At 39.5% G+C, this 16915-nt stretch overlaps 1 protein-coding gene across 1 annotated transcript in view; it reads right to left on the reverse strand.

The window, feature by feature from the left end:
- Positions 1 to 420, reverse strand: part of NFAT5 (nuclear factor of activated T cells 5) — a 436025-nt gene extending 435605 nt beyond the window's left edge. Inside the window, exon 1 of the mRNA XM_053699472.1 lies at positions 279 to 420. Within this exon, the coding sequence (XP_053555447.1) occupies positions 279 to 369 (91 nt within the window). The 5' untranslated portion in view covers positions 370 to 420. The remainder of the gene's footprint in view (positions 1 to 278) is intronic.
- Positions 421 to 16915: the final 16495 nt, after the last annotated feature.

The raw sequence follows: 16915 nt of genomic DNA on the forward strand, positions 1-16915 counted from the left end.
CAGTGTTTGCAGTCTCTGAAACTTTAGGACAGTTCATTGCATTTTTTTTCAAGACCAAAAATGTTTTCTCTCTATATTTAGAGTCAAGAAACAGCTAACAGATAAATCTGTATTTCTAATCTCTATAATTTCTCTTAATTCAAATGATAAATATATAGTTATAAATAATTTGTGTTCTGAAGTTAGAGTGTACATATAACAGAAGCCTTCCTGTAGATGTAGTAATTGCTGAAAACCAGACAATAACCCCATTCATATATATATATATAATACCTTACCTCTTTGTCTCTCTCCTGCAATAACAGCCCTGTATCTCCATCGGTTTTGATGTCGCGGAGCCGAGATGATATCCTCGGAGAGAGAACGCATGGCACCACTAGTTCCTGATACTGTGGGACGCTTGTCAGTCAATTCAAATGGAAGCAAGGTTTGTAAATAAATAAAAAAAATGTACTGAACCTGAAGAACAGCAACTTCTTCAGGTTCCCTCAGGCAGGATTTCTTAACAGCACGGCGAAGTTGGCATAGGCACAGTATCACTGTGTTAAATCTGTACGTCTCTTACTAGTGGTCAAAGATTTGAATGGGTAGGTGACACAGGAGCACTCTTAATACTCATAACAGCTAAACAGTGCCAGGAGCTGTGGATCATTAAACAGAATTCCTCTCTGCTACTCTCACTAAACCTGTCTGGCAGCTCATGGGCTGTGACCTTCCAAGTTGAACACGTTGGTTCTTCTGCCTTTTGTTCCCACTAAAATTTAACCCTTTGCACAACACTAACATTGCAAAGAACTGCACTCCTAAAGCTAGATAATGGCATTATATCACCTATATTAATAGATGAGCTCTTTGGAGGTGAGATGCCACTGCCAGCAAGTTATTTAGTGCAGAATTTCCCTAACAGCACATAGATCAGACTTCTGTTTTGCAATTATTGTTTTTTTTTAAAGAAACAGTAAAGTCCAAATTAAACTTTCATGATTCAGATAGGGCATGTCATTTTAAACAACTCTCCAATTTACATTTATCATCAAATTTGCTTTGTTCTTTTGGTATTCTTTGTTGAAAGCTAAACCTAGGTAGGCTCATATGCTAATTTCTAAGCCCTTGAAGACCGCCTCTTATCTCAGGGCATTTTGACCGTTTTTCACAGCTAGTTGGTTCATGTGTGTCATATAGATAACGTGCTCACTACAGTGGAGTTATATATGAGTCAGCACTGATTGACTAAAATGCATGTCTGTCAAAAGAACTGAGATAAGGGGCAGTCTGCAGAGGCTTTGATACAAGGTCATCACAGAGGTAAAAAACAAAATGTATGCTTACCTGATACATTTCTTTCTTTCCGGATATGGAGAGTCCACTACGTCATTCAATTAGATGGGGACATTTTTAAAATCCTTTATACAGGATTTTCTTTGGCAGTGGTCAGGCACATTATGTATGTTGAGACTAAGAGGCCTATCTATCAAGCCGTCAACTTTCTTGCATTCGACGGCACCAATACGCTCGCCTAACATTGCAGCCGCAGACCTGAATACGATCTCCATATTTATAAAAAAAGCCGGTAAAAAGACGTGCACCAAGTACGGGGTGATAAGCAGCAGACTGTTGTTAACTAGCAGTCATCGATCTCGCTGCTATTCGGCTTTTTACCAACTTTATTTATACCCTGTCACTAAACACCGCCACTGTACTAAAATGTTTAACCCCTATCCCGCTGCTCCCGGACCCCGCCGCAACTAAATAAAAGCATTAACCCCTAACATTTTTTTTTACAGGTAAAAGCTGATTTCTTTTGGGCAATGCCCCGCAAAAGGCCCTTTTAAGGGCCATTGGTAGTTTATTGTAGGCTAGGGTTTTTTTATTTTGGGGGGCTTTTTTATTTTGATAGGGCTATTAGATTAGGTGTAATTCTTTTTTATTTTTGTAACTTAGTGTTTTTTATTTTTTGTAACTTAGTGGTTTTTATTTTTATAATTTAGTTTATTTTTTTGTAATTTAGAAATTTTTAATTGTAGATTTAAATAATTTGAGTAGGGTTAGGTTTTTAAATATGTAATATAGTTAATTTATTTTGAAAATATTTTATTTGAAGTTTTCCAGTAAGTAACATAAAAGGATACAATTAACCAGTATAACATAGATAACATAATATTAAGGTTGATTACATCAGGTATCATAAGTCATAGCGTACAATTAGGCTATATGTGTCACATCTCTTCGCTGAGTTTCAAAGTCTGCTGATTTAGTCTGGGTCAGCTCACGATTTGTCAACTACAATACAGAAACATATCTTGCATATCTCAATTGTTACAAGTAATATAGTTAATTTAATTGGTAGTTTAATGTATTTTTTGTATAATAGTTAGGGTAGGTTAATTAATAGTTTAATATAGTTTATTTTAATTGTAGGATAATAGTTAGGGTAGGTTAATTAATAGTTTAATATAGTTTATTTTAATTCTAAAGGTAAGTTTAAATTTATTATAAGATAGGGATGTTGTAATTTTAATGTAAAGTCAGCGGGTTGTTAGGTTAAGGTGTTAATAGCTTAATTTAGTTTATGGCGATGTGGGGGGCTAACGGTTTAGGGGTTAATAGGTTTAGTTAGTGGTAGTGATGTGGGAAGCCAGGGGTTTAGGGGTTAATACTTTTATTTAGTTGCGGTGGGGTCCGGGAGCGGCGGGATAGGGGTTAATATATTTTATTTAGTGGCGGCGATGTCGGGGTGTTTAGACTCGTTATGTTATGTTAGGGTGTTAGGTGTAATAGTTACTGGTTTTCTACCATAGAAATCAATGGGATATCTGGCAGCAGCGAACATAAGCTTTCGCTGCTTTCAGACTCCCATTGATTCCTATAGCATCCGCGGCCTCCAGGGTGGTGGATTGAAAACCAGGTAGCGAGCGTACCGGTTAACTATTTGATAACTTTGAAAAAGTGTCAAATAGTACCGAATGTGTATTCGGAACATCTGTAATGACGTAAGCATCGATCTGTGTCGGATTGAGACCGGCAGATCGTATGTTACATCACAGATTTCAACTTTTTTTTTTCAGATTGACGGCTTGATAAATATTCCCCTAAGGGTTAATCTTCCCTTTATTGGGACATTTTTCCTCTTTGGGCTAATATTGTTGAAATACTTTATTAGTGTGTGTGGCTTATGTTTTATACAGGGATTTATGATTAAACCTAAAATTTGGCAGTTGGTGTTCTTTGCTTGCTTAGCTAGGACAGGCTAACTGACAGACAGCTTGAGTTTGAAACCAGCTGAAGCTACTTGCATCTTATGTTGTAGGCAGAGGGAAACGCAGGCCTTTTAATTGCTGCATAGTTTTCTCTCTCTGCCGGTCATGTGACTTCTCTCTGCTGTTGGATATTCACGGAGCGGCGTTATTGAATTTCAGTTTCTTCAGTGTCGATCTACTATACGATCGTTTTAGAGACTTCTGGCAGCCAAATTAAAAATTCTTAAAGTGACAGTGTATTTTTAAAAAAAATTACAATTTGGGGAATTTTCTATTTAGTATTATTAACATGGACCAAGACTAGATTACGAGTTGTGCGTTAGGGTAAAAAAGTAGCGTTAAGAGGTCCTAACGCTGCTTTTTTACTACCGCTGCTATTACGAGTCTTGAAGGTTTAGGGGCACGCACACTTTTTTAGCCTTACCGCAAAACGACTTCCGTAAACTTCGTAAAGTCTTTTTTCTATGGGACTTCCATAGCGCTGATATTAAGAGTTTGTCCTGGGAGGCCAAAAAGTGAGCGGTACACCCTACCCTGTCAAGAGTCCTAACACATTTAAAAGTCAGTAGTTAAGAGTTTTATAGTACAACGCCGTAACATAAAACTCATAACTAAAGTGCTAAAAAGTAAACTACCTATTAACCCCTAAACCGAGGCCCTCCCGCATCGAAAACACTATAATAAAAATTTTAACCCCTAATCTGACACTCCGGACACCGCCGCCACCTACATTATATGTATTAACCCCTAATCTGCTGCCCCCAACATCGCCGACACCTACATACTATTTATTAACCCCTAATCTGCCGCCCCCAATGTCGCCACAACCTACCTACATTTATTAACCCCTAATCTGCCGCCCCCAACGTCGCTGCCACTATATTAAAGTTATTAACCCCTAAACCTAAGTCTAACTCTAACACCCCCTAACTTAAATATAATTACATTAACTAAATTATTCCTATTTAAAACTAAATACTTACCTATAAAATAAACCCTAAGGCCTAGATTTGGAGTTTGGCGGTAGCCTTGAAAACCAGCGTTAGAGGCTCCTAACGCTGGTTTTAGGCTACCGCCGGTATTTGGAGTCAGTCAAAAAAGGGTCTAACGCTCACTTTTCAGCCGCGACTTTTCCATACCGCAGATCCCCTTACGTCATTTGCGTATCCTATCTTTTCAATGGGATCTTTCTAACTCCGGTATTTAGAGTCGTGTCTGAAGTGAGCGTTAGAATTCTAACGACAAAACTCCAGCCGCAGAAAAAAGTCAGTAGTTAAGAGCTTTCTGGGCTAACGCCGGTTCATAAAGCTCTTAACTACTGTGCTCTAAAGTACACTAACACCCATAAACTACCTATGTACCCCTAAACCGAGGTCCCCCCACATCGCCGCCACTCGATTAAATTTTTTTAACCCCTAATCTGCCGACCGCCACCTACGTTATATTTATGTACCCCTAATCTGCTGCCCCTAACACCGCCGACCCCTGTATTATATTTATTAACCCCTAACCTGCCCCCCACAACGTCGCCGCCAGCTACCTACAATAATTAACCCCTAATCTGCCGACCGCAACGCGCCGCCATCTACATTATAGCTATGTACCCCTAATCTGCTGCCCCTAACACCGCCGACCCCTATATTTATTAACCCCATAATCTGCCGCCCTCAACGTCGCCTCCACCTGCCTACACTTATTAACCCCTAATCTGCCGACCGGACCGCACCGCTATTATAATAAAGTTATTAACCCCTAATCCGCCTCACTAACCCTATAATAAATAGTATTAACCCCTAATCTGCCCTCCCTAACATCGCCGACACCTAACTTCAAACATTAACCCCTAATCTGCCGACCGTAGCTCACCGCTATTCTAATAAATGTATTAACCCCTAAAGCTAAGTCTAACCCCAACACTAACACCCCCTAAGTTAAATATAATTTAAATCTAACGAACTTAATTAACTCTTATTAAATAAATTATTCCTATTTAAAGCTAAATACTTACCTGTAAAATAAATCCTAATATAGCTACAGTATAAATTATAATTATATTATAGCTATTTTAGGATTTATATTTATTTTACAGGTAACTTTGTATTTATTGTAACCAGGTACAATAGCTATTAAATAGTTAATAACTATTTAATAGCTACCTAGTTAAACTAATTACAAAATTACCTGTAAAATAAATCCTAACCTAAGTTACAATTAAACCTAACACTACACTATCAATAAATAAATTAAATAAAATTCCTACAATTACCTACAATTAAACCTAACACTACACTATCAATAAATTAATTAAATACAATACCGACAAATAACTACAATGAAATAAACTAACTAAAGTACAAAAAATAAAAAAGAACTAAGTTACAAAAAATAAAAAAATATTTACAAACATAAGAAAAATATTACAACAATTTTAAACTAATTACACCTACTCTAAGCCCCCTAATAAAATAACAAAGCCCCCCAAAATAAAAAAATGCCCTACCCTATTCTAAATTACTAAAGTTCAAAGCTCTTTTACCTTACCAGCCCTGAACAGGGCCCTTTGCGGGGCATGCCCCAAGAAGTTCAGCTCTTTTGCCTGTAAAAAAAAACATACAATACCCCCCCCAACATTACAACCCACCACCCACATACCCCTAATCTAACCCAAACCCCCCTTAAATAAACCTAACACTAAGCCCCTGAAGATCTTCCTACCTTATCTTCACCATACCAGGTTCACCGATCGATCCAGAAGAGCTCCTCCGATGTCCTGATCCAAGCCCAAGCGAGGGGCTGAAGAGGTCCATGATCCGGCTGAAGTCATCATCCAAGCGGGAGCTGAAGAGGTCCATGATCCGGCTGAAGTCTTCATCCAAGCGGGAGCTGAAGCGGTCCATGATCCGGATGAAGTCTTCTATCAACGGCATCTTCAATCTTCTTTCTTCGGGAGCCATCATCTTCCATCCGACGCGGAACATCCTCTTCTCCCGACGCCTACTAGCTGAATGACGGTTCCTTTAAATGACGTCATCCAAGATGGCGTCCCTCGAATTCCGATTGGCTGATAGGATTCTATCAGCCAATCAGAATTAAGGTAGAAAAATTCTGATTGGCTGATGGAATCAGCCAATCAGAATCAAGTTCAATCCGATTGGCTGATCCGATCAGCCAATCAGATTGAGCTCGCATTCTATTGGCTGATCGGAACAGCCAATAGAATGCGAGCTCAATCTGATTGGCTGATTGAATCAGCCAATCGGATTGAACTTGATTCTGATTGGCTGATTCCATCAGCCAATCACAATTTTCCTACCTTAATTCCGATTGGCTGATAGAATCCTATCAGCCAATCGGAATTCGAGGGACGCCATCTTGGATGACGTCCCTTAAAGGAACCGTCATTCGGCTAGTAGATGTCGGGAGAAGAGGATGTTCCGCGTCGGATGGAAGATGATGGCTCCCGAAGAAAGAAGATTGAAGATGCTGTTTATAGAAGACTTCATCCTGATCATGGACCTCTTCAGCTCCCGCTTGGATGAAGACTTCAGCCGGATCATGGACCTCTTTAGCTCCCGCTTGGATGATGACTTCAGCCGGATCATGGACCTCTTCAGCCCCCCGCTTGGGCTTGGATCAGGACATCGGAGGAGCTCTTCTGGATCGATCGGTGAACCTGGTATGGTGAAGATAAGGTAGGAAGATCTTCAGGGGCTTAGTGTTAGGTTTATTTAAGGGGGGTTTGGGTTAGATTAGGGGTATGTGGGTGGTGGGTTGTAATGTTGGGGGGGGTATTGTATGTTTTTTTTTACAGGCAAAAGAGCTGAACTTCTTGGGGCATGCCCCGCAAAGGGCCCTGTTCAGGGCTGGTAAGGTAAAAGAGCTTTGAACTTTAGTAATTTAGAATAGGGTAGGGCATTTTTTTATTTTGGGGGGCTTTGTTATTTTATTAGGGGGCTTAGAGTAGGTGTAATTAGTTTAAAATTGTTGTAATATTTTTCTAATGTTTGTAAATATTTTTTTATTTTTTGTAACTTAGTTCTTTTTTATTTTTTGTACTTTAGTTAGTTTATTTCATTGTATTTATTTGTAGGAATTGTATTTAATTTATTTATTGATAGTGTAGTGTTAGGTTTAATTATAACTTAGGTTAGGATTTATTTTACAGGTAAATTTGTAATTATTTTAACTATTTTAGCTATTAAATAGTTCTTAACTATTTAATAGCTATTGTACCTGGTTAAAATAAATACAAAGTTACCTGTAAAATAAATATTAATCCTAAAATAGCTATAATATAATTATAATTTATATTGTAGCTATATTAGGATTTATTTTACAGGTAAGTATTTAGCTTTAAATAGGAATAATTTATTTAAGAAGAGTTAATTAATTTCGTTAGATTAAAATTATATTTAAGTTAGGGGGGTGTTAGTGTTAGGGTTAGACTTAGCTTTAGGGGTTAATACATTTATTAGAATAGCGGTGAGCTCCAGTCGGCAGATTAGGGGTTAATAATTGAAGTTAGGTGTCGGCGATGTTAGGGAGGGCAGATTAGGGGTTAATACTATTTATTATAGGGTTAGTGAGGCGGATTAGGGGTTAATAACTTTATAATAATAGCGGTGCGGTCCGCTCCGCAGATTAGGGGTTAATAAGTGTAGGCAGGTGGAGGCGATGTTGTGGGGGGCAGATTAGGGGTTAATAAATATAATATAGGGGTCGGCCAAGAAGTTCAGCTCTTTTTCCTGTAAAAAAAAACATACAATACCCCCCCCCAACATTACAACCCACCACCCACATACCCCTAATCTAACCCAAACCCCCCTTAAATAAACCTAACACTAAGCCCCTGAAGATCATCCTACCTTGTCTTCACCTCACCAGGTATCACCGATCCGTCCTGGCTCCAAAATCTTCATCCAACCCAAGCGGGGGCTGGCGATCCATCATCCGGTGGCTGAAGAGGTCCAGAAGAGGCTCCAAAGTCTTCATCCTATCCGGGAAGAAGAGTAGATCCGGACCGGCAACCATCATCTTCCAAGCGGCATCTTCTATCTTCAACAATTTTAAACTAATTACACCTACTCTAAGCCCCCTAATAAAATAACAAAGCCTCCCAAAATAAAAAAATGCCCTACCCTATTCTAAATTACTAGAAGACTTCATCCGGATCATGGACCTCTTCAGCTCCCGCTTGGATGAAGACTTCATCCGGATCATGGACCTCTTCAGCTCCCGCTTGGATGATGACTTCAGCCGGATCATGGACCTCTTCAGCCCCCCGCTTGGGCTTGGATCAGGACATCGGAGGAGCTCTTCAGGACGGATCGGTGAACCTGGTATGGTGAAGATAAGGTAGGAAGATCTTCAGGGGCTTAGTGTTAGGTTTATTTAAGGGGGGTTTGGGTTAGATTAGGGGTATGTGGGTGGTGGGTTGTAATGTTGGGGGGGGGTATTGTATGTTTTTTTTACAGGCAAAAGAGCTGAACTTCTTGGGGCATGCCCCGCAAAGGGCCCTGTTCAGGGCTGGTAAGGTAAAAGAGCTTTGAATTTTAGTAATTTAGAATAGGGTAGGGCATTTTTTTATTTTGGGGGGCTTTGTTATTTTATTAGGGGGCTTACAGTAGGTGTAATTAGTTTAAAATTGTTGTAATATTTTTCTAATGTTTGTAAATATTTTTTTATTTTTTGTAACTTAGTTCTTTTTTATTTTTTGTACTTTAGTTAGTTTATTTCATTGTATTTATTTGTAGGAATTGTATTTAATTTATTTATTGATAGTGTAGTGTTAGGTTTAATTATAACTTAGGTTAGGATTTATTTTACAGGTAAATTTGTAATTATTTTAACTATTTTAGCTATTAAATAGTTCTTAACTATTTAATAGCTATTGTACCTGGTTAAAATAAATACAAAGTTACCTGTAAAATAAATATTAATCCTAAAATAGCAATAATATAATTATAATTTATATTGTAGCTATATTAGGATTTATTTTACAGGTAAGTATTTAGCTTTAAATAGGAATAATTTATTTAAGAAGAGTTAATTAATTTTGTTAGATTAAAATTATATTTAAGTTAGGGGGGTGTTAGTGTTAGGGTTAGACTTAGCTTTAGGGGTTAATACATTTATTAGAATAGCGGTGAGCTCCAGTCGGCAGATTAGGGGTTAATAATTGAAGTTAGGTGTCGGCGATGTTAGGGAGGGCAGATTAGGGGTTAATACTATTTATTATAGGGTTAGTGAGGCGGATTAGGGGTTAATAACTTTATAATAATAGCGGTGCGGTCCGCTCCGCAGATTAGGGGTTAATAAGTGTAGGCAGGTGGAGGCGACGTTGTGGGGGGCAGATTAGGGGTTAATAAATATAATATAGGGGTCGGCCAAGAAGTTCAGCTCTTTTTCCTGTAAAAAAAAACATACAATACCCCCCCCCCCAACATTACAACCCACCACCCACATACCCCTAATCTAACCCAAACCCCCCTTAAATAAACCTAACACTAAGCCCCTGAAGATCATCCTACCTTGTCTTCACCTCACCAGGTATCACCGATCCATCCTGGCTCCAAAATCTTCATCCAACCCAAGCGGGGGCTGGCGATCCATCATCCGGTGGCTGAAGAGGTCCAGAAGAGGCTCCAAAGTCTTCATCCTATCCGGGAAGAAGAGTAGATCCGGACCGGCAACCATCATCTTCCAAGCGGCATCTTCTATCTTCAACAATTTTAAACTAATTACACCTACTCTAAGCCCCCTAATAAAATAACAAAGCCCCCCAAAATAAAAAAATGCCCTACCCTATTCTAAATTACTAGAAGACTTCATCCGGATCATGGACCTCTTCAGCTCCTGCTTGGATGAAGACTTCATCCGGATCATGGACCTCTTCAGCTCCCGCTTGGATGATGACTTCAGCCGGATCATGGACCTCTTCAGCCCCCCGCTTGGGCTTGGATCAGGACATCGGAGGAGCTCTTCAGGACGGATCGGTGAACCTGGTATGGTGAAGATAAGGTAGGAAGATCTTCAGGGGCTTAGTGTTAGGTTTATTTGAGGGGGGTTTGGGTTAGATTAGGGGTATGTGGGTGGTGGGTTGTAATGTTGGGGGGGGGGGGTATTGTATGTTTTTTTTACAGGCAAAAGAGCTGAACTTCTTGGGGCATGCCCCGCAAAGGGCCCTGTTCAGGGCTGGTAAGGTAAAAGAGCTTTGAACTTTAGTAATTTAGAATAGGGTAGGGCATTTTGTTATTTTGGGGGTCTTTGTTATTTTATTAGGGGGCTTAGAGTAGGTGTAATTAGTTTAAAATTGTTGTAATATTTTTCTTATGTTTGTAGATATTTTTTTATTTTTTGTAACTTAGTTCTTTTTTATTTTTTGTACTTTAGTTAGTTTATTTCATTGTAGTTATTTGTAGATATTGTATTTAATTAATTTATCGATAGTGTAGTGTTAGGTTTAATTGTAACTTAGGTTAGGATTTATTTTACAGGTAATGTTGTAATTATTTTAACTAGGTAACTATTAAATAGTTCTTAACTATTTAATAGCTATTGTACCTGGTTAAAATAAATACAAAGTTACCTGTAAAATAAATATTAATCCTAAAATAGCTACAATGTAATTATAATTTATATTGTAGCTATATTAGGGTTTATTTTACAGGTAAGTATTTAGCTTTAAATAGGAATAATTTATTTAAGAAGAGTTAATTAATTTCGTTAGATTAAAATTATATTTAATTTAGGGGGGTCTTAGTGTTAGGGTTAGACTTAGCTTTAGGGGTTAATACATTTATTAGAATAGCGGTGAGCTCCGGTCGGCAGATTAGGGGTTAATAATTGAAGTTAGTTGTCGGCGATGTTAGGGAGGGCAGATTAGGGGTTAATACTATTTATTATAGGGTTAGTGAGGCGGATTAGGGGTTAATAACTTTATTATGATAGCGGTGCGGTCCGCTCGGCAGATTAGGGGTTAATAAGTGTAGGCAGGTGGAGGCGACGTTGTGGGGGGCAGATTAGGGGTTAATAAATATAATATAGGGGTCGGTGGTGTTAGGGGCAGCAGATTAGGGGTACATAAGGATAATGTAAGTAGCGGCGGTTTACGGAGCGGCAGATTAGGGGTTAAAAATAATATGCAGGCGTCAGCGATAGCGGGGGCGGCAGATTAGAGGTTAATAAGTGTAAGGTTAGGGGTGTTTAGACTCGGGGTACATGTTAGGGTGTTAGGTGCAGACGTAGGAAGTGTTTCCGCATAGCAGCTGAACGCGGCTTTTTTGCAGGTGTTAGGTTTTTTTTCAGCTTAAACAGCCCCATTGTTTCCTATGGGGGAATCGTGCACGAGCACGTTTTTGAGGCTGGCCGCGTCCGTAAGCAACTCTGGTATCGAGAGTTGAAGCTGCATTAAATATGCTCTACGCTCCTTTTTTGGAGCCTAACACAGCCTTTATGTGGACTCTCAATACCAGAGTTATTTTTATGGTGCGGCCAGAAAAAAGCCGGCGTTAGCTACGCGGGTCCTTACCGACAAAACTCTAAATCTAGCCGTTAGGGTTTTTTTTTATTTTACAGGCAAGTTGGTATTTATTTTAACTAGGTAGAATAGTTATTAAATAGTTCTTAACTATTTAATAACTACCTAGCTAAAATAAATACAAAAGTACCTGCAAAATAAAACCCAAATAAATTAACTAAATTAAATACAATTACCTAAATTAAATTAGCTAAAGTACAGAAAAAAACAAACACTAAATTACAGAAAATAAACAAATTACAGATATTTAAACTAATTACACCTAATCTAATAGCCCTATTAAAATAAAAATGCCCCCCCCAAAATAAAAAAAAACCCTAGCCTAAACTACCAATAGCCCTTAAAAGGGCCTTTTGTGGGGCATTGCCCAACGTAATCCGCTCTTTTATCTGTAAAAAAAAATACAAACAACCCACCTAACAGTAAAACCCACCACCCACACAACCAACCCCCCCAAATAAAATACTAACTAAATAAAGGGCATTTGGATGGACATTGCCCTTAAAAGGGAAGTTAGCTCTATTGCAGCCCAAAGTCCCTAACCTAAAAATAAAACCCACCCAATACACCCTTAAAAAACCTTACACTAATCCCCTGAAGATCGACTTACCGGGCAGCTTATTTGCCTGCCGATTTTGCTGCACAGGTATCTTCTGAGGTATCTGCGGCATTATCTGCTTTTCCTATGCTGGGAAAACGCAAGAGGAAATTAGACATTCAGATAGTAAGGTTTCTGTTCCACCTACTGCTACGCAGGTTGCCCTCCCTCATAAGTCTGATGAGGAGGATACGCCGTTAGACTCTGAGGGTGAAATCTCAGATTCGGAAAGTATTATTCATCTGATACTGAAGAAGTAAGCTTCAGATTTAAGCTTGAACACCTCCGTGTACTGTTAAAGGAGGTATTGGCTACTTTGGACAACTCCAATACTTCTGTCATTGTCAACCCTAAGAAGTCTAGTAAATATTTTAAATACTATGATGTCCCTTCCTCTGTGGAAGTTTTTCCTGTCCCAGACCGTGTGACGGAGATTATTTCACAGGAATGGGAGAAGCCAGGGATTCCTTTCTCCCCATCTCCAGTATTTAAAAAGATGTTTCCTGTTGCTGACTCCATTGAAGATTCTTGGAGCATGGTGCCTAAAGTAGAAGGGGCTATTTCTACTCTGGCTAAGAAAACTACGATCCCTATAGAAGATAGCTGCTCCTTTAAGGATCCCATGGACAAAAAGCTGGACGCTTATTTGAAGAAGATGTATGTTCATCAAGGTCTTCAATGGCAACCTGCAGTTTGTATTGCCACAGTAGCAAGTGCGGCATCTTATTGGTGCAACGCCTTGTCTGAGTCAATTTTAGTAGAGACTCCGTTGGAGGAGATACAAGATAGGATTAAGGCTCTCAAACTAGCCAATTCCTTTATTTCTGATGCTAACATGCAAGTTATTAGACTGGGAGCCAAGATGTCTGGCTTCACTGGTCAGCTGATGTTACCTCTAAGTCCAAGCTTCTGGAGCTTCCTTACAAGGGGAAGACCTTGTTCGGACCTGGTCTGGCAGAAATAATTTCTGATATTACGGGTGGAAAAGGGTATTTTCTACTGCAAGACAAGAAGAACATACTCAAAGGACTTCAAAGTAATTTTCATTCCTTTCGTAACTTCAAAGGTCAAAAGTCTTCCTCTCCCTCTTCCAAGCAGGAGCAGTCCAAGTCTTCTTGGAAGCCCAATCAGTCTTTGAATAAGGGGAAGCAATCAAAGAAACCCTCAGCTGAGTCTAAGTCCGCATGAAGGGTCGGCCCCCGGTCTGGGTTCGAATCAAGTGGGGGGCAGACTTTCCCTGTTTTGTCAAGCGTGGAGACGAGATGTCACAGATCCTTGGGGTGTGGACATAGTATCTCAGAGTTACAAAATAGAATTCAAAACTTTGCCTCCCAGGGGCAGATTCCATCTCTCAAGGTTATCTGCAGACCAGGTAAAAAGAGAGGCATTCTTGAACTGTGTTCAATACCTTTTCTCCCTGGGAGTGATTGTTCCAGTTCCAGTAGGGGAACAGGGTCTATGATTCTATTCAAATCTGTTTGTGGTTCCCAAAAAAGAGGGAACTTTTCGACCCATTTTAGACCTAAAGTGCCTCTACAAGTTTCTCAGGGTACCTTCCTTCAAAATTAAAACCATTCGTTCCATTCTTCCTTTGGTCCAAGAGGGTCAGTTCATGACGACCATAGACCTGAAGGACGCATATCTTCATGTTCCCATCCACAGGGATCATCACAAATTCCTGAGATTCACCTTTCTAGACAAACACTTTCCGTTTGTGGATCTTTCGTTTGGCCTTGCCACAGCTCCCAGAATTTTCTCAAAGGTTCTGGGGGCTCTCTTGGCAGTGATCAGGTCTAGGGGAAATGCAGTGGCACCATACCTGGACCACATATTGGTTCAGGCACCATCTTTTCAACAAGCAAACTCTCATACAGAGATCTTGTTGTCTTTTCTATGTTCCCACGGTTGGAAAGTGAATCTGTAAAAGATTCCCTTGTTCCAGCTACAAGGGTGGTTTTCTTAGGGACCATAATAGATTATCTATCTATGAACATTTTTCTGACGGAGGTCAGAAAATCCAAAATTCTCTCCTTTTGCCTCTCTCTTCAGTCTACTGTTCGGCCATTATTGGCTCAATGTATGGAGGTAATTGGTCTGATGGTCGCTTTCATCAACATCATTACCTTTGCTCAATTCCATTTGACAGCTCTGCAATTATGCATGCTCTGACAATGGAATGGAGACCATTCAGATCTGTCTCAGAGGATAAATCTAGACCAGTTGACAAGAGACTCTCTCCCGTGGTGGCTTTCTCAGGACCATCTGTCTCAGGGCACATGCTTCCGGAGACCTTTCTGGGTGATTGTGACCACGGACTCCAGCCTGTTAGGCTGGGGAGCAGTCTGGGAGTTGTTAAAGGCTCAGGAAATATGGACTCAGGAGGAGTCTGCTTTCCCCATAAACATCTTGGAGTTTAGAGCGATTTACAATGCTCTGATGGCTTGGCCTCCTGCTGGCGAGGAGTGATATTCCCACTAGTAACTGAATGAGGTTGTGGACTCTCCATATCTTAGGAAAGAAAGTATATTAACCCCTTAAGGACCAGGCATTTCAGACAAAAACTTCCCCAAAAGACCAGAGCATTTTTGCTATCACTACATTTAAACAAAAATAGAGCCTCTTTTATATTTACCTTTCAAAACTATATATATATATTTTTTTTAGTAGACAATCCAAAGTATTGATCTAGGCCCATTTTGGTATATTTCATGCCACCATTTCACCACCAAATGCAATCAAATAAAAAGAATCGATAACTTTTTCACAACTTTAGGTTTCTCACTGAAAATATTTACAAACAGCTTGTGCAATCATGGCACAAATGGTTGTAAATGCTTCTCTGGGATCCTCTTTGTTCAGAAATAGCAGACATATTTGGATTTGGCATTGCTTTTTGGTAATTAGAAGGCCGCTAAATGCAGCTTTGCACCACACTTGTATTATGCCCAGTAGTGAAGGGGTTAATTAGGTAGCTTGTAGGGTTAATTTTATCCCACCCCCTGATCCCTCCCTGACCCCTCTCAAAAAGCTCTCTTCCCTCCCCACCCCCCAAAGGTCACCCCCATCTTAAGTACTGGCAGAAAGTCTGCCAGTATAAAAATAAAAGTGTGGGGTTTTTTTTGTTTTTGTTTTAATATATTTTCTGCAGGGTAGTATCGCTCCTTACTGTAACGTATTCCCCTTTAAGAGGCGTGAACTTCCTTCCATTATACACTATTTAAGGGCTGTATCCGATTTATTCATTGCTTGGTAATGAAGTAATTGGATTCTTCACTTCAGGTCTGCTTGTTTGTGCCTCAAATCCTTTAGTATTATCTTACCATCATTTGGTTGTGTCCGTTCAGCCAAATCAGCTGCATTAGGATTTCCTCTCCTTCCAACCTAACCTTGGAGCGTCATCTTCCTGAGACCTACCAAATAGCACGTTGTGATCACGCTGTCTTCACACAGACAGCACGTCAGCTCTCAGATCCTCATCGCTGCACGCTTTCTGTGTATCTCTCCACGCTGCTCACTGGGTTTCACCGCAGGCTGCCATCTCGCTCGGATCTACACAATTACTTGCCTGTCAGCTGTAGCCTGCTCTTCCAAGATCAATTGTTCCACTAGTGGTAAGACCGTCTAATCATGTTTTAATATACTTTGACTTGATCTATATATTTACCATTATATGATATTATTTGCGCTATATCTATTCTTACTTAGCTGCAGTGTGTAACTTTTAAGGAACTAGTTATAAACTATGCAAATACCAATGATAATTCTACCATCCACAAGTGATATGCACCTAAATTATAGTTCTTTAAAACATATTAAATTTCACTCATAATTATATCAGATTCAACATTGAAAATTGGTTGAACCTTATATAACAATTATGAGACAAAGCTACTATTATTCCTTCACTATAATAAATATTCATATAAAACAAATCTTATATTACACCTTGAATGAAGAGAAAGATATATAAGCGCTAATGTAAATAGGATAAAAAAACACTAAAATCTAACCTCTTGAGAAAGCCCGACCGGCGTCGGTGGAAACGCGTTGAGGAGCACAACGTTCGGATATTGCTTGCAGTGATAAACAGCCCACGTGGGTCCCACCGAGATCAGTGAATCTGTAACAAAGACTACGGAACCATAACAAGGGCTCAGGATCACTTGCAGGAACACAGCAGACTTGATGAATTGACAGGCTGATTATTGTTTTAACTCTCGTAAGTGCATTTGTATTAGCGCTTATTGTAAATCTAATAAAACTACACTTGAGTCGGAGGTTGCGCTCTAGATCTTTTTTTTACACAGATTATATTACACCTTACCTCCCTGATACCCCCCCCCAAACAGCTCTCTAACCCTCCCCCCTCTACCTATTCACTGCCATCTTAGGTACTGGCATCTGTCTGTCAGTACCCAGTTTGTTGCCAATTAGGCAAATTAAAAACAAAACGAAAAAATACCCATTTTTTTCTACAGTGTAGCTGCCCCCCCCTCAATACCCTACCTCCCCTTTCTGTCA

This window comes from Bombina bombina, chromosome 1, assembly GCF_027579735.1.
Source record: "Bombina bombina isolate aBomBom1 chromosome 1, aBomBom1.pri, whole genome shotgun sequence".
Classification (NCBI taxonomy): domain Eukaryota; kingdom Metazoa; phylum Chordata; class Amphibia; order Anura; family Bombinatoridae; genus Bombina; species Bombina bombina.